The sequence below is a fragment of the Phalangium opilio genome, unplaced genomic scaffold, assembly GCF_054372755.1.
Source record: "Phalangium opilio isolate 3A_F unplaced genomic scaffold, DU_Popi_V2 ptg000025l_1, whole genome shotgun sequence".
NCBI lineage: Eukaryota > Metazoa > Arthropoda > Arachnida > Opiliones > Phalangiidae > Phalangium > Phalangium opilio.
The window spans coordinates 724245-741008 of NW_028324156.1; the positions used below are offsets into that span (position 1 = coordinate 724245).

General features: G+C 38.4%; 5 protein-coding genes and 1 long non-coding RNA gene across 9 annotated transcripts in view; 3 read left to right on the top strand and 3 right to left on the bottom strand.

Annotated features, from left to right (window-relative positions):
* LOC149691602 (uncharacterized) overlaps positions 1 to 16764 on the top strand; it is a 212086-nt gene that overhangs the window by 37911 nt on the left and 157411 nt on the right. The window lies entirely within an intron of this gene.
* On the bottom strand, positions 145 to 4004 carry LOC149691607 (integrator complex subunit 12-like). Its single transcript, XM_089868962.1, has 5 exons — positions 3480 to 4004; positions 3285 to 3416; positions 2730 to 3146; positions 755 to 904; positions 145 to 680 (listed from the first exon to the last, which is right to left on the bottom strand). The coding sequence occupies exons 1-5, from the start codon at positions 3657 to 3659 to the stop codon at positions 159 to 161; spliced, it is 1401 nt and encodes a 466-aa protein (XP_089725088.1). The 5' UTR covers positions 3660 to 4004; the 3' UTR covers positions 145 to 158.
* On the top strand, positions 7171 to 8593 carry LOC149691608 (protein OPI10 homolog). Its single transcript, XM_089868983.1, has 3 exons — positions 7171 to 7585; positions 7663 to 7900; positions 7985 to 8593. Exons 1-3 carry the CDS (start codon positions 7550 to 7552, stop codon positions 8329 to 8331), a joined length of 621 nt encoding a protein of 206 aa, XP_089725109.1. The 5' UTR covers positions 7171 to 7549; the 3' UTR covers positions 8332 to 8593.
* Mt2 (tRNA (cytosine(38)-C(5))-methyltransferase) lies at positions 8383 to 10095 on the bottom strand. Of its 3 annotated transcripts, none has more exons than XM_089868976.1 (6): positions 9871 to 10095; positions 9601 to 9710; positions 9450 to 9526; positions 8899 to 9381; positions 8630 to 8835; positions 8383 to 8548 (listed from the first exon to the last, which is right to left on the bottom strand). In XM_089868976.1, exons 1-6 carry the CDS (start codon positions 9944 to 9946, stop codon positions 8433 to 8435), a joined length of 1068 nt encoding a protein of 355 aa, XP_089725102.1. In that variant the 5' UTR covers positions 9947 to 10095; the 3' UTR covers positions 8383 to 8432. The 3 variants fall into 3 exon arrangements, with proteins under 3 accessions (XP_089725102.1, XP_089725101.1, XP_089725103.1); XM_089868975.1 differs by having other exon boundaries at positions 9601 to 9731; XM_089868977.1 differs by lacking the exon at positions 9601 to 9710.
* Positions 10263 to 12957, top strand: LOC149691610 (G2/mitotic-specific cyclin-B-like). The gene is made up of 3 exons (XM_089868971.1): positions 10263 to 10410; positions 10610 to 10680; positions 10778 to 12957. The coding sequence occupies exons 2-3, from the start codon at positions 10629 to 10631 to the stop codon at positions 11911 to 11913; spliced, it is 1188 nt and encodes a 395-aa protein (XP_089725097.1). The 5' UTR covers positions 10263 to 10410; positions 10610 to 10628; the 3' UTR covers positions 11914 to 12957.
* Positions 12962 to 16215, bottom strand: IntS8 (integrator complex subunit 8). Its single transcript, XM_089868954.1, has one exon. The coding sequence runs from the start codon at positions 16110 to 16112 to the stop codon at positions 13002 to 13004; it is 3111 nt and encodes a 1036-aa protein (XP_089725080.1). The 5' UTR covers positions 16113 to 16215; the 3' UTR covers positions 12962 to 13001.

Consider the following 16764-nt stretch of genomic DNA (forward strand, 5'->3'; position numbering starts at 1 on the left):
TAATACCAGTTTACACATCTACACCAGAAAAATAATATATATATATATCTTAACCACCAAAGTATTTAACATTAAAAACACGGAGAGAGGACACACTAATGTTAATTGAATTAAAATAAGTGTCATAAATAAATTCCTACAATATTTTTATAATAATTTTATTTGGAGGATAATCTTCTTTTCTCTTGCATTTTTTGAGCGGCTTTTTTCTTCATAATTTGCAATCTTTTATCAGCAGACATTAAAGAGCTAGAAGTAGAGGAAGAAGATTTCCCCGAGTTCCCTCCATTTCCACCACCTCCGATAGCCGCGCTCGAAACACCGCTACTTGCGGAAGTTGAGGTTAAACTTCTAGGGGGCGCCGTTGATGTTTTAGACGAAACAGAGGCCGCTAATGAAACTAAACCACTGGGGACCGCTTTCCCCCCACTTTTCTGACTGGAACCGGCTAAAGACGAGAAAGAACTAGACAATTTTGAGGTATTGGCCAAAGATGAAAGACCACCGCCGCCGCCACCGCCTTTGCTTCCAAACCCCGTTTTGGTCGAACTAATCGTCGTTGAAGCTATGGGAGCTCTATTACCAAAGTTAACGGCTAAACTAGCTAAACCAGTTGGTTTGCTCGATGTAAGATTTGATCCACCGTGAGATGTTGAGCTACTTTGAGTAACTCCGGATGTCTAAAAATAATAATAACAACATTAAACATTAAGATTATCTTAACGCAATTAAATTAAATTTAATTTAATTGAACCTTTAATTCTGATCTCTTGAATGGTAATAAACTAGGAGTAGCTGGAGTTGGTAAATCCGTTGTTTTAGGGTTTTTTGTGGATATTACAGTCTCTCTTAAATTGACAGCCGTTGATCCTGACTTTGAAGATGGCTTTTGAGTCTTGGATGCCTATGTATGAAAATAATAAAATAGTTAAATAATAAATCCACTTTATTCCCGATTTGTGTGCCAAGGCTTAAGACACAAGGGGGAGGGGGGAATAGACAGACTCAATTGTAATTGGTTCTTCTGTAGCCCTTCCTAGCCAATTACCATTCAGTCCCAACTATCCCTCCCCCATATTTTGGCGTCCCACCCAACTAGAGCTGTGCCACAGTTAGGCAAGGCTTAAAACACATGGGGGAGGGGGGGAATAGTCAGACTCAATTGTAATTGGTTCTTCTGTAGCCCTTCTTAGCCAATTACCATTCAGTCCAACTATTCCTCCCCCATATTTTGGCGCCCCACCCAACCAGAGCTGTGTCACAGTTAGGCAAGGCTTAAAACACAAGGGGGAGGGGGGAATAGTCAGACTCAATTGTAATTGGTTCATCTGTAGCCCTTCTTAGCCAATTACCATTCAGTCTGACTATTCCTCCCCCATATTTTGGCGCCCCACCCAAGTAGAGCTGTGCCGCAGTTAGTCAAGGCTTAAAACACAAGGGGGGGGGGAATAGACAGACTCAATTGTAATTGGTTCTTTTGTAGCCCTTCTAAGCCAATTACCATTCATTCCAACTATGCCACCCCCATATTCTGGCGCCCCACCCAACCAGAGCTGTGCCACAGTTAGGCAAGGCTTAAAACAAGGGGGAGGGGGGGAAGTCACACTCAATTGTAATTGGTCCATCTGTAGCCCTTCTAAGCCAATTACATTCAGTCCAACTATGCCTCCCCCCTATTTTGGTGTCCCACCCAAATAGAGCTGTGCCACAGTTAGGCAAGGCTTAAAACACAAGGGGGAGGGGGGAAGTCACACTCAATTGTAATTGGTTCATCTGTAGCCCTTCTTAGCCAATTACCATTCAGTCTGACTATCCCTCCCCCATATTTTGGCGCCCCACCCAACTAGAGCTGTGCCACAGTTAGGCAAGGCTTAAGACACAAGGGGGAGGGGGAATAGTCAGACTCAATTGTAATTGGTTCTTCTGTAGCCCTTCTTAGCCAATTACCATTGAGTCCAACTATCCCTCCCCCACATTATGGCCGCCCCACCCAACCAGAGTTGTGCCACAGTTAGGCAAGGCTTAAAACACAAGGGGGAGGGGGGAATAGACTCAATTGTAATTGGTTCATCTGTAGCCCTTCTTAGCCAATAGACCAATTCGAATATTACATGCAGAGAAACAAACTTCCAGGGGCAAGCCGCCATTCTGAATAATTTCGCTCCCGCCACGAAACACCACTAGAGGGCAGCCCAAGCTCACTGCATGTTAAAGGCTAGCTAACCCGGTCATGCCTCTAGTGATATCTCCTGGCGTGAGGGAAATTATTCAGAATGGCGGCTTGCCCCAGAAAGTTTGTTTCTCTGCATGTAATATTCGAAATGGTCTATTACCATTCAGTCAGACTATTCCTCCCCCATATTTTGGCGTCCCACCCAACCAGAGCTGTGCCACAGTTAGGCAAGGCTTAAAACAAGGGGGAGGGGGGAAGTCACACTCAATTGTAATTGGTCCATCTGTAGCCCTTCTAAGCCAATTACATTCAGTCCAACTATGCCTCCCCCCTATTTTGGTGTCCCACCCAAATAGAGCTGTGCCACAGTTAGGCAAGGCTTAAAACACAAGGGGGAGGGGGGAATAGTCAGACTCAATTGTAATTGGTCCATCTGTAGCCCTTCTTAGCCAATTACCATTCAGTCCGACTATTCCTCCCCCATATTTTGGCGTCCCACCCAACCAGAGTTGTGCCACAGTGACAGTTAAGGCGCCCATTTCTGTCAGATTCTAACCTTTCTCATAGTTTTGGTGCATCTAATGCAATACCAAACATGTCTCGGATCATTAACTTCCGTATCAGTCACGGGTGGTCTATGACATTCCTGATGATAAAGGCTATGACACTCTTGACATTCAATAAGTTGATTTCTAGAAGTAGCCTCCAGTTGTTTGCAAACTATACAAACTAAACCCATTTCAATGGCAAAGTCCTCAGCGTCAGTTGGTCCTCCACTGGCCGAGGCAGCCAACATAGCTATGGAGTCCATTAACTCTGATTTCACAGGAACATTTACGGATGAAGATTGTTCTTCAATCTTAATGGTAACTGGTTGAGGACTGGGTGATGAGGAAACGGAGGATCGCGGAGATTCAGCTAATATTCTGGGTCTTTTGGCTTCAAAGAATAAATCGTTAAGTTCTTGATTCAGCTGAAAGATAATTAAAATTTATATTAATTAATACGAGAAATTCTACACTAAACTCGAGTTATAGACTAATGGCACCCCATGTTATTTCCCCATAGAGCTTAATACAGTCGAAGGCAGAGGGCTGCCATTACCCTATACCTTCTCAAAATGTCTCTTCTCCGCTTCCTTTCTCTTGGGTTCGTCACTGAGACTAGATTTACTGCTCTGGGAACTAGATTCATTTGAATGTCTAGGTGATCCTTTCTTAGAACCATTATTCTTATCTCCTTCCTAATTAAAAATAATTAACATTAACTATAATTAATATTAACAACAATTACTTGATAGACTTACTAATCTATGGGCAGTTAAATATCCCTTTGAATCTCTCACTGTGGAAACAAAAGTGGAGCTATGTTTGTGGCTTAAAACTTCTTCTAAAAGTTGTCTTAGTTGATCGGCGGAATCTTTCGCTTTGGAATGAAGTAATCGCAAACCTTTGAGAAAAAGCGGGTCCAAATCAAAGGAAGCCATAATCAGGTAAATTTTCGCTTTTTTTTTTGGAACTTTATGAACGTTCCCTCTAAATTGACCTCTTTATATTTTGACCCCCCACTAGTAAACCCCCTAAACCCTAAGAACAAAAGCAACCGCCCCGCTGCTTGTTCAAAAAATGTCTGATGTTTAAAAATCTGGTTTTATTCCTTTTAAATGTCTAAACTCGACTCAGTCTACAATATTTCGCCTATTTTTGTAAAAATTGGCCCTAATTCAATCGCAATAATAATTATTTCGAAATCTCTGCGCCAAATTGCGACCTACGCGGTTCGCCTCCCAACAAAAACTGAGTCTGTGTCTCTGTGATGACTGGCAACACTCAGGGGAAAGTACACGACAATCACAAGTGTAACTACTCTTACGTCGTTTTCCATTGACATTTTCCACGGAGTAGTTTCACGGGAGTGAGAATGCGTTTCCTCAAAATAATGTATTAAATTTCAGCTCCGTGTATATAGCTCCATGGTGACAAATTGCTAGCAGCCAATAGAAACGGCCAAAACTTCAACCAAATAAGACCATAAGTTTATGAGATATGTTCCATAAGTATGACACTTCCTATACTTCGTAATGCTAGAGACTTACTGAGACTCTGAGAGCTGGTTCTAGCAGAACGACAAGCGAGAATTGACAATACTCGGTTAGTTTTGCAGTCCATCTTTCTATTTAGTCTGTGCTAAGCCTTTGACAGCGCCTCACCAGGCGTCGCTTTACCTCGAATCCCTCAGAATTCTGAATACATAGTTTACAGGCGTAGAGGATTCCTACCATTAACACCAGGAGACCAAGCGACTTAGAGTGTAAAATCGTCTGCTATTTTACACTCTAAGTTGCCAGGTCTCCATGTGCAAATGGTATGAATCCTCCACGCCTGTAAACTATGTATTATTGTTATTATTATTATTATTTTTTAATAGGGTTGTAAGTCGGAAAATTTTCCGCGGAAAATTTTCCGCGGAAAATTTTCCGCTCGGAAAATTTTCCGGAAAATGACCGAGCTATATTTTTCCGGAAAATTTTCCGTATTTTTCCGCTACCGGTTTTTCAATTAAAAAGTTAAAACTTTAAAATTTTTCAATTGCTTTTCTTTTCAAAACATTCATTATTTGGTTTTAGGTGAATTCGGAGGGGTAAAAAATTGTCCAAGGGCACAGAGTCTAGTGACCCCTATTCTCTATAGCAAAAGAGACCCAAGTGAAACTAAAATTATCAGGCATAAAGGATAGTGATCGTCTGCGTCATTGTAAGGGAAACAAGGTGTTATGTTGTTAATGTTATTAAGTTTGTTAACCCTGTTTAAAGTCACAAATTATGGGAAAATCAACCACTAATATTTGGTGGTACTTTAAAAAATCTACTAAAGATGGCAAAATAACTGGAGAATGTTTTAAATCTTTAAAAGTTAGATAAATTGACTCAAAGCTCACATAATTGCTAGTTTTATATTTTTCCGATTAGCGGAAAATTTTCCGCGAAGAGGAAAATTTTCCGGAAAACTTTCCGGAAAATTTTCCGCGTTTTATTTTTCCGGAAAATTTACAACCCTATTTTTTAATATTACATTGTTATCCGTTTTTACCTCTCCGAGTGACGTATGTCACGGAGAGGTTCTGTAACGATCGTGTGTGTCTGTCTGTCTGTCTGTGTGTCTGTTGTTACACCCACGTGACCGCGTTCGCAGTTTCCAAATCGGAGCAAACGTGTTCGCCATTTCCGAACTGCTTTCACAGTCACGGAAATTGCTACTCTACTCGAGTTCTCACACCACCATCTTCTAGTCTTTGTCCATCCCACAAGGACACCAGTCTGTACTTACTGGCTTCTAATCACCACCATCTTTTCATCTTCGTCCATCCCACATGGACACCAGTCTGTACATACTGGCTTCTAATCACCACCATCTTCTGGTCTTCGTCCAATCCACTTGGACACCAGTCTCTACATACTGGCTTCTAATCACCACCATCTTCTGGTCTTTGTCCATCCCACTTAGACACCAGTCTGTACATTCTGGCTTCTAAACACCACCATCTACTGGTCTTCCGTCTATTCCACATAGACACCAATCTGTCTCATTGGCTTCTACTCCATTATCATCGTCTGGTTTTAGGATATACGCGGCGATCAGCTAGGGTTACGAGAAACGTCTAGCCTCCCTAAGGTGGGATCGCCACCAAAGGTTTTCGCAATTGCGCTTTTTCCTTGCTATTATAATGGAAACGAATCGTATATATACCCCAAAATTTGAAGAAAGCGGGCAAGAGGGGTACCCATCACTTTAAACGTCAATATTAGCAAAGTTTGAGATGATACTAAGTATAACTTTATTTTAAACGATTTAACTATTATTAATGTTAATTATTGAAGATTAAAATAATTAAAAATAATTATATTTATTTAAATATTAAAGATAATCTTGTTTCTCAACTCAAAATTAATACGGAAAGAGTTAAAAAGCAGTCTTATGTTTTTGTCTGTGTGTGTCCGTCCATTGTTACACTAGTGCGTCGCGTTAGCAGTTAGCCCTGTGTTGATGTGTTAAGAAATCATACAGAACCTTAATATTCCCTTTTTCCATAACATAAAGTGAATATGTGGAAGTATTTTTCGTAATTATGATGCATTTAGTACTTTTGTAGCTTTAAAGCTCTGTTTCATTTTGATATTCCAAAGATTTCTTTTAATATTGTTATTTGAAATGGCTGTTTATATATTACTTAAGCTATACTACATCTGTATATAGAATAATCCTTGGTTTAGTGATTTCATGAAGAAAACTAAAACCTAGACTCCGGCGGGTATATTAAGTATTATCCGCAATAGGCTTAGTGAAACAAAGAGTAAATAATTGAGGCCTGAGGTGAAGTAAACTTTGGGCTTTGATTTTCGTGTCTGAAATGAAGAGACATCAACGGTTCAGAGTGAGCCGAAAGTTAAATACACTATTAAATAATCAGGTTAAGGTTTTATAATAGAAGAAAAGATCATGGTGGCAATTAGAATAGTAATAGGGCTAATGGTAAACGGGTAGTAGCTACAGGCTTTTTATTCTCTTTATGGTGCGCATTGACTATTAGTGCTTCTAGCTACAATTTAACTTTGGTGTTATTTAACGTTAACATTCATGTTGGCAAACTAAGAATTTTATTGAGGCGAGACGAGACGATAGTGTTTACACTGCAAACCAGTTGTGAATGTAGCTTTCAGAATATACGGTAAACAGCTGAAGCGTAGACTTCATTTCCTGATCTTTTCCCCATTGACTTATTTCCATGTGTCCAAGATTTATCCTTATTGGATGTAAAATGTCGTCTGCTTTACTGTATTATTCGCTATGCTTGGAATACTGCTTCAATATTTCGTAAATTTTTACTTCAAAAAAGAGAAATAATTCCATAACTCGGTAAATAAGTTTGTAGTAGTAGACCTCTTGACTCGGAGAGGTAATATTTTGGTTTTCCCAACTTGTTTCTTGTTCTCAAATTACTGTACTCCCTTATTTTCTTTCCGTAACATGCCTAATGTATCGATTTACGATGTTCACACATACGTCACATTGTTGACTTTGTGAACAACACATTCAAATAAATAAATAAATAACCAGTGACTAACTTAAACTTATGGAACATATCTTATGAACTTATGCTAAGACTAAGAGGATGTACACTTTATACAACCAGTATTACTATTTACAAATATTCAAATTCTTGCACCCGGAAATAGGATTCTTACCGGAAGTTTAAGTGTTTATATTTTCGAATTTGACGAAAAAATTATTTATGTAGTAAACAATTAACATCTGTGTAATTGGCAGCTAAACTAATTAAGTTTGATTTGAAAAAAAATCAGAGCCAAGGCTTAACAAAATGAGTGCTTTTGCTATTATAGTCTCTGGCAGATTGGTTGGTATAAAAAACCCTATAAAATAGTGAAAATACGCATTTCACTTTAATTTTAACTTAATCTCGATTAATTCTAGGTCCAAACTGATTTTCAACAACTAGATGAAACGAAATTCTTAATTACAATCCCAGATATTAACACTATAAACCACATAGTTGTCTTTTTAACGGGACTTCAACCTTTACCAAATGGTATCGGAGGTGCTGTCTATTTTAGTTGGCCTGATCCTAATGCCCCACCTACTTGGCAATACTTGGGTTACATTAGTAATGAAAAACCAAGCGCCATCTTTAAAATATCCAAATTAAAACCTGGTAAAAAAACCAACCAACCAACCCTGAAATGCAAAGAAAACTTGTAAAAAAACCCCCCCCCCCCCAATTTGCCGTTAATTTCAGATAATGGTGAGAGTAATCCTTTCTCAATGGTTCCTGGAGGCGGAGTTGTTGTCCCTCACGTTGCGCAAATAGGAATATCTTTAGAACCGCAAACGCAGATTCAATTGCTAACCCCAAACTCAAACGCTATTCCTTCAACGGTGGATTCCTTTGTAGAGTTTGCCAATAAAATGCTTGAAAATTTTGTTAATTTTTCAACATCTTTTGCCGTAACTCGAGCTCAACTCGTCAATCCTATGAGTGGTGGGAATATGTCGGAGAATTACGTCCCCGTTTCAGCCATTCAACAATGGTACACTAATTTTATGAGAAGATTTCAGCAAAATCCCAATTTTTGGAGGAACTGACCGACCGACTTAATTAAAAATTGTTAATTGATATTTTTGTGGGGAAAAAATAATTAATTCAATGATGTAATGTAATTAAAAAAAGGGACAATGTTACTGTGTTATTTTTTGTTTTGATTACAAATCAATGTTTTTATTAATTGACTAATAACTTTAACACTGACACTGTTGCCTAAAACACGATAACGTTGTTTGTCAGATATTGAATCAGGAAATGCTGTAATTTAAAGATGAAACTTTAATTAAATTAAATTAAATTTAATTTCGAGATAATTAATATTGTTATTAATTATCTTACAAAATGAAGGGGACATTTGGGTTGATGGGAATCCCATTAAATTTGATATTTCTCTCGGGGTGAAGTAACGGAGTTCTAATTTCTTTAAAATATTTAATTTCTCTTCTTTATTCGAAGTTTCATTCGCGTTTTTATAAACTTCACAGACTGTGAATTTAGTATTTTGGTGGAGAACTGAGCCTGTACCTTTTACATAATGATTATAACTAAAATAATTAAAATATCTTAATTAAATTAGGCCTAAATGTTTAACAAAATTGGTAAATTACCCTTTAGTGAAACAACAAGAACGAATAGAACTTTCATCTACTATGTCTAAAATATCAGCAAATGTTTCCAGAACTTTATCAGGAAGTAAATATTGCGAGGAAACATTTGTTTCTAAATAATCTCCAATTTTGGATTGCGGTAACGAATTTGAGATACATTGGCAGTCATTTGATATCAGTTTTTCAAAGACTTTTCCCTCGTTATTATCAAAACAAAACTTTAAAGGTTTTCTTTTCGCTAAAAGGTAATATCTTAACCGCGAATTTGGAATTCCAAATTGATTTGGGTTCAATAAAAACTCTTGGAAAATGAATCCCGAATTCCTAATAGCTTCTACTAACGAGTTTCTCGTAACGGAGGTCTCAAATCCCTTCACATTTTCTACTAATATATAAGAGACACTATTTAAATTGGGTAGAAGTTCTAAAACATGAAATAGAGATTCAGTTCTGACATCTTTACTATCTTGTTTCAAGCCAATCCTAAAAATTAAACGTTGCATGGTTGGTTCATTAAATGAAAACTTCATAGAAACCCTTTATTTCTATACCTAGTAAATGGTTGGCAAGGGGGACTCATAGTAATTATAGATGGAGACAGAAGGTCTATTTCTTCTCGGGTTAAAGACTAAATAAATAAAATAAGTAGGCTTAAATAAATGTTTAGCTTCATCATTAATTATGTCAAGAATTGGGGATTGCCTGTATATTTCGTTCAAGTTGAACTGTGGATGGAAAATTATGTTTGTACACCGTGTTTGCAGTTGTGTTTATATCTATTGCGGCCACAACTGTATGGTCAATACCGCAATCTAAAGAGAAACACTGATAATCTTAAAGAAATTTTATAAATAAATAACAAAGCATGACTCACTCTTCGTTATTTATTTATAAAATTTGTTGTTTATATTTGATTTCCACATGCTGCATGAGAAAATCAAATGTAAACACCGTATTTAGACCAAGGCTTACCGATAAAACCATATTGCATGCCGCCGATACCACTGTAAAGCTCTAAAACCCGTAGGGGTTTCTCAACGTTTGTCATTATCACTATAAATAATTTCGTTTCCACTATTTAAACTTAAGATTAAAATATTATATTTATTTTACTTTCATCATAACAGTATCACGCTCGCGGCCATTATTTGATTTAGCCCAAAATAGACTAATAGCACCCCATGTTATTTCCCCATAGAGCTCAATACAGTCGAAGGCAGAGGGCTGCCATTACCCTATTCAGAAAGAAAAAAAATTTCGTTCACGTGACCCCTTCCCCGGTTCCTATTTTTTTAAAGAAAAGCACCACGTGCTTTAATCGGAGATTCTGATTGGTTGGAATTCATTTTCCCCACCTTTTCTGTTATATTTAAATGTTCGTTCGGTTGGATTTAGAAACAGTTCTGATTTTACGCTTGTAGAACAGTTACAGTAGTACTGGTATTTTAGAAACGTTGAAGATCGATTCTTTTCCTTTCGCGGGAGATTTATTATTCGTTACCATCTAAATTTGTGAGTATTTAATTATTTAAGTTAAAGTAAAACCTCCTTGAATTGCGTTTTAGCCTTTGAGAAAGTTCGTTGGAAATTTGGGGGGTTTACAGACCCGACCCCTTTTGTTAGTTCCCGCGTGTTTTTCGCGCCTTAATTTACGTATTTCTGAAAAAAATCTTATTAATTAACTAGTTTTTATATTTATTAAATAATAAAGGTAAAATAACGCTAGGAAAATGGCTCTAAGAATCCAACCCAACAAAGAAAATGGACCAACACAACAAATTGGTACCTAATCTTTTTAATTACCCATTGTTAATTACACGATGTTGAGGGAGGGAGGGGGGTTAAGTTGAACCTAACTATGAATTAACTTTAATTACAGGTAACGCCAAATCGGGGATAGTCATGCCAGTCAAACTAAGTCGTCCAGCTTTGGGCGATGTTAGAAACAAAATCACGATCCCTCAACCAACAAAGGCTGTGACTAAACTAAAAAGTGATCAAATTGCTGTGGAAAAAACGGAAGTCTTTCACAAAGATGATATTCGTATCACCCGAAGCAAGGCTGCTATGTCGATTCAATCCAAAAGTGAAGTGGCACCAATTGAGAAAAGTCCCGAACCAATGGAATGTGACATAGACACCGTTACCGAAGCTTTCTCCACCAAACTCCTGCCTATATCAATTGACGATGTTGATTGTAATGACGGAGAGAACCCTCAAATGGTTTTTCAATACGTCAAGGAGATCTTTGAATATCTACGTTCTATTGAGGTCTCTCTACCAATCAAAGAGGATTTCCTGAGTAACCAGAAAGAAATCAACAGCCGAATGCGCGCCATTCTTGTTGATTGGCTAGTTCAAGTTCACCAGCGATTCAGCCTACTCCAAGAAACTCTCTTCCTTACTGTGGCCATCTTGGACCGTTTCCTACAAGTCCAACAAGTATCCAAAAGTCATCTTCAACTAGTTGGAGTGACGGCCATGTACATCGCTGGCAAATACGAGGAAATGTATCCTGCTGAAGTTTCGGACTACGTTTATATCACCGATAACGCCTACACCAAGAAAGAAATCTTCAAAATGGAGATGGCCATCCTCAGGGGTCTCTCATTTGATCTGAATCGACCATTGCCCATCCATTTCTTGAGGCGGTACAGCAAAGTTGGCAACTGCGACGCTAACGTTCACCAGTTGGCGAAATACTTGATGGAACTCTCTATGACGGAATACACTCTCAGTCACTATCTTCCATCGCATCTGGCAGCCGCTGCTTTGAGACTTTCCCTTCAAATTCTCGCTGATGAAGAAGAATCCGAGTGGACGGACAACTTGACCTACTATTCAGGGTATTCGGTGGACGATCTTGAGGAACTGGTCCGAAAATTGGCTGGTATTCTGTCTAAGGCGGAAAAAGCTAAACTCCAATCTGTTCGATCCAAATATTCCCATTCTAAATTTGGTCAAATTAGTATACATCCCGCGTTAAAATCCGCGAAATTATCTAAATTCACGTAAAATAATATCATTATTACTCATCCCCCCCCGCAGCGCTCTTTAAATTTTAATTAGTTCAACCTTTTTCGAAGCCTCATTTGGCTGATTTAATATTTTTAATAAGAACTTTTTGAGAAAGGGAATTTAAAACCTTAATAAATAAGATTTAGCAAGAACTATATCTGTTGTAAACGCGTTTTAATTAATTTTTGCTTGCCCAGATATATTTTAAAAAACAATATTAAACTCGACTAAGTGTTTTAAAAAATTATTCCTTTTCAATTTCACAATGAAAAAAATGTATTTTTGAAGAGTGTTCACTTTTAAAAAATCTTATGTCATCTAATAATTAATTGAAATATTTTTGTGGTCAAATAAAGATTGCTTCCAAATTGAAAGCATGTTTTAAAATAAAAAAAAGCCTTCAAGAGTAATTTCTAAATTAAATAACAATTAAAGGAAAAGTTCATTTAACTTAACATTATACCTTAAAACCGCGACCTTTTTCTAACTATAAAAGTAAAATGTTTAAAAGAATAAATGCTCTCCTTTACAATATAATAGGCATAATTAGCGGTCTTATTCCTGATCAGCGCCACCTACCCATAGCGGCGACTTTGAGAACTACTGTAAGCGGCAAGCCAATAAGATGTCGCTAAAATCTGGTGACGTCACTGACTGGCACTCTCGGGTCTTACCAAAAATGACGTCACCAGATTTTAGCGACATCTGATTGGCATGCCGCTTACAGTAGTTCTCAAAGTCACCGCTATGGGTAGATGGCGCTGATCAGGAATAAGGCTAATTAGGCTTAAAAATGGAAGACTCTTGCACCATTGGTTTACTGGCGTCTGTTAAACCAAACTTCTCACAAGCGAAAGACGCCACAAAAGCAATGGCGGCACAGTAGGCCTCGTTCGTTTGGAAGTTTAATATTACGTGTACTTCTGCTTCAAGTCATAAATGATCGCATTCAAACTAACCCACAACGCAAAACTTGTATAATCAAAAGTGTACACTCATAATGAAACCAATAAACTATTTTTTTAAATTTGTACAAAATAATCCATGAAGCTTTGATCATATCTTTATTCATCTACCGCAAGTTTTTATAAATATTGTTTGGCCATTGCTCTCAAAAACTGTCCCTTCCTGATGTTGGCAGCTTCCCTTTGTATTTCTTCGTTATTATTCGCGTTTAATTCCAACAAACCCAAAAACTGTTGAGCTAAGGCTCTTCTATCATTCTCTCCCCTTCTAGCGTGCATATTAACTAAATACTCCAATAAGGTGACGTCCCAAATATGAGAGTAATGAGAATTACAACTATCGCAGCAAATTCTCTCCCCTAACAGTTTGAATGATAAGGTATAGTTGGGTTCCTCTAGAAACTGAGTCAAGACAGCCGCTTGCGTGTGACATTGAAGTTTAACGCAACATTGTATCATCCTTTTGACTTGTTGATCGTGGAACAAGTATCTCGGTAACAGTTGACTGAAGAAGTTGCTACACGCGGCGCCGGCAGATATGTAATATTTTAAAGCGGCAGCGTGATGTCCTTGAGTGTACATCAAGTCCGCTTGCGAATTTAACCAACTTTGATGGGTCGGATGCGTGGATAAAGCGTGGTGTAAAAGGTCTTGAAGTAACTGTCCAACTGATGATATGTTGCAATGAACGTTACTACCCAAGATTCCTGGCCATAATTGTTGATGTTCGGCGGATATTTCTTGACTGGTTTCGTCTTTAACCATATTATAGATTCGAATGATTCCACTTATTATTAATCCGAGTACCAGAGTTCCTGTTAAGCTGCGGGCGAACTTCTGGAATAACGTTTTGGTGTACTGTCCATTGTGAGAGTCTCTGTAAGATTCCTTGACGGCACCCGAACCAGATCTTTTGTACTGCGAACTTCCAGTGTTGAATAAGCTGATGAAGATGTCCCAGAGTTCTCGTACGACGGAACGACTTGATTTTGGACTGTCAATGTTGCGACAAAGCGTGGCCAGAAGTCGAGTTAGTTCCAAGGACGGGTTCGATATTTGTATTTCCAAGTCAGCTAGGATGGCCCATTCTTGGCAATTGAGTAAAATTAACGCGGCCAATTCCACAAGTTCGTTCCTGAGAAGGGATTCGCGTCCATCTAAGTATGTTGTTAAACAGGATTTAGCTTGTTTAACAGCGGCTTGTCTTTTAGGGTTGTCCGTTTCGTAAGTGTGGGATAAGGGATCGTTGGTGAATTGAAGGAGATCAGTATGGCAGAGTTCCCATTGAATTGATGAGAACAATTTTTGATGAATGTCTTTCGCGTCTGCTTCAATCTTTCGGAACATAGAACGAGAATCTTCGTAGCATTTTGAGTTTCTCAGTTCAATGGCTTTGGCCAAAAGGACGTAAGTTGTCTCTTGTTCTTTGGCAGGTTGTCCTCTAAGTTGTACTTCTAAGAAATGAGGTAATTCCCAGCGTTTATTCAACGTCGCGGCTGATGTTAACTTTCCACTTCCACTGCTCATCTTCTGGAATTGTTTCACCAATGACGTCACCGCGTCAACCCTCCTTGTGCTCAACAACTCTCTTTCCTTGCGTCCCATAACAGCGACAGAGTCTTGAGTGAAGCTGACATCCCGTGGAACTCTCGTCACACGTTTTTCCTTGACTATCTTCAAACATTTTGGATTCCTGGTTCCAAAAAGGGGTTCCATGATCCCGCACTTGGCGCATCTTGAAGTCAAATCCTTGTAATCGGTTAGAAGTAATTGTAGAAACTTCTGCAACAAGTTTTTCTGAACTAAAGTGGCTTTATCCGTCATGGCTTTTAAACCAGTACAAAAGAAGTCTTGATGTTGAGGAGAGGACAAGTAAGGACGGAGGTCGGTCAAGATGACGTCTCCTTCAACCGCGTGTCTTAATGCGTTGGCGATAACAATCTTGGGGTACAGCGGATGGTTACATCCAAATTGTCTAACAAAATCCATCTCCATTCTATCCCGAACTGATTTGGGCATCTTTCTTTTAAGATTATCCTCTAATAAGATGGTCAGAATTTCAGGGCTTCCTTTTCCCATTTCGCATAAAAGTTGAGCCACAGTTGAAGAAGCTGTTGACTGGGAACTTAGATCCTTTTCTTCCACAGACAAAGCTTGTTCGCAGGCGCTAATATAACCATCCAGTTTCTGTTTATCCAGAGTTGAAACTACGCAGTCAGTTGTCTCCAAACTTTGAAAGAGTTGGATTGATTTCTTAAACATGGTGTATGCCAAGGAATACTGTTGATTAAAGAAGTAGATACATCCTAAATCGTAGGCCAATTGGCACGTTGCGTCTTCTCGTTTAACTTCGTGTCCTTTCTCCCATTCATTGTTTGGGTCATGTTTCTCTTCAGTCAAAATCCCAAAGCATTCTGGTACTGGCATTCTAATATTGAAATCCCTGGTTTCATCTGACAGCTTCATCATTAATTCTTCCAACGAAACGACAGACTGTTGACACTGTTCCTTCAAAGTTTTGAGAATTCCTTCTGTCGCTTCAGGTGGGGCCCAAGTTGGATCATTCTGTCCAGGAACGTGAACGCTAATCCCTTTAGATTGCCTTGTTGGATAGCTTCCATTTATAACAACACGAATTGTCCAGCGGTGTAGAGTTAAGTGAGCAAATCTAACATCGGCATTCATTTCCTCCCATAAGTTGCCGCTGACTTCAAACACTGGTACTGAGGACAATGTTCTGATAAGCTCATTCAGTAGTAATGACTGCATGTGTAAGGGAAGTTTTGTTTCCAAAATCCTTAAATCCCAGTTTAAGAATGATGTAGCTTTGAGGGCTAATAACTTCAACGCTCTGAATTTCTTCTTCTCCGTTGGGGTGGATGTAATTAATGGTATACTTGTCAGGCTCTCATCCATGGGTGTTGAACCATTTTGTGGTAGAATTTCCATCTGTTCCACGATGCCTGCATTAGGACTTGATGGTGGTGTTGCCCAAGGGTTTGTAGGTTCGTTTAGACCATTATTATTAATCGCGCTTGAAGTGTCAGTACTTGTCTTAGCATTTGATAAAAAATTGGCCACTAATTCCACAACCGATTGTTTCCCATCGCTATCATGCTCTTTAGATGTCAAAAACTCCGTTAGCAAGCCAGGATTTAAAACAAAATCGAACCATAACATCTTCCCCTTCAAATTTTCGTCAATTGCGTTCGGTCTATTATTTTCACTCATTTTTGAATATTAAATAGCGCAATTAACTAAAATAACTTTTCTTCTAATTAAGCCACGTCTTAAGCACGGACAACAAAAATAATCAACCACACTGACGTGAAGCCAACCGCGAACTGGCAATTAGAATCGTCTGCTAGGAATCCTACAATGCGTCAATGTCACGTGTTCGAAGCTGGGCTGAACACAAGAATATTTTCAGCGGGATTTTTAAAATAACGAGCCACTATTCTATGGTATAGAGAAACGGCAGTTCACCGGCTTTACACTATTAGTCTCAACGGAAGATTAAACTTATTGCCAACACTCTGTACTCTTTGTTAAAACTAAGTATAAGTCCGAATCTAACCAAAATAGGTACGAATTATAATAAAAATATGATAAATCCTTACACAAATACATTTTAAACAATAAAAATTATACAAAAATGTTCCCAATTGTTAAAAAATACAGCTGATGAAAGCGAAATCAAATCTAGTTTTACACCTACGCTAAGCCTAACTATGAAAAGCATTAACTAAGTACGCCGCCTCGTATTATTAGCATCCCGGGCTTCCTGGCTATAGGCCTATATATATTAAACCTATTATTTCATGGGGTGGAAACTTAGAGAGAGAGAGAGAAAGCTAGAGAAGAGAAAGAGGGAGTGAAATAC

What these genes read in the sequence shown, in the direction of transcription:
- Mt2 (XM_089868975.1), bottom strand. Translation starts at nt 9,946, where the DNA reads ATGACAAACGTTGAGAAACCCCTACGGGTTTTAGAGCTTTACAGTGGT. An exon ending in CCTTGCCAACCATTTACTAG is followed by an intron (nt 9,382 to 9,449) that starts GTATAGAAATAA and finishes TTTAATTTTTAG; the next exon opens with GATTGGCTTGAAACAAGATA. An exon ending in CCAAATGTCCCCTTCATTTT is followed by an intron (nt 8,549 to 8,629) that starts GTAAGATAATTA and finishes TTTAAATTACAG; the next exon opens with CATTTCCTGATTCAATATCT.
- LOC149691610 (XM_089868971.1), top strand. Translation starts at nt 10,629, where the DNA reads ATGGCTCTAAGAATCCAACCCAACAAAGAAAATGGACCAACACAACAA. An exon ending in TGGACCAACACAACAAATTG is followed by an intron (nt 10,681 to 10,777) that starts GTACCTAATCTT and finishes CTTTAATTACAG; the next exon opens with GTAACGCCAAATCGGGGATA.
- IntS8 (XM_089868954.1), bottom strand. Translation starts at nt 16,112, where the DNA reads ATGAGTGAAAATAATAGACCGAACGCAATTGACGAAAATTTGAAGGGG.
- LOC149691607 (XM_089868962.1), bottom strand. Translation starts at nt 3,659, where the DNA reads ATGGCTTCCTTTGATTTGGACCCGCTTTTTCTCAAAGGTTTGCGATTA. An exon ending in ATTTAACTGCCCATAGATTA is followed by an intron (nt 3,417 to 3,479) that starts GTAAGTCTATCA and finishes ATTTTTAATTAG; the next exon opens with GAAGGAGATAAGAATAATGG. An exon ending in GCACCAAAACTATGAGAAAG is followed by an intron (nt 905 to 2,729) that starts GTTAGAATCTGA and finishes TTTCATACATAG; the next exon opens with GCATCCAAGACTCAAAAGCC.
- LOC149691608 (XM_089868983.1), top strand. Translation starts at nt 7,550, where the DNA reads ATGAGTGCTTTTGCTATTATAGTCTCTGGCAGATTG. An exon ending in TTATAGTCTCTGGCAGATTG is followed by an intron (nt 7,586 to 7,662) that starts GTTGGTATAAAA and finishes GATTAATTCTAG; the next exon opens with GTCCAAACTGATTTTCAACA. An exon ending in AATATCCAAATTAAAACCTG is followed by an intron (nt 7,901 to 7,984) that starts GTAAAAAAACCA and finishes CGTTAATTTCAG; the next exon opens with ATAATGGTGAGAGTAATCCT.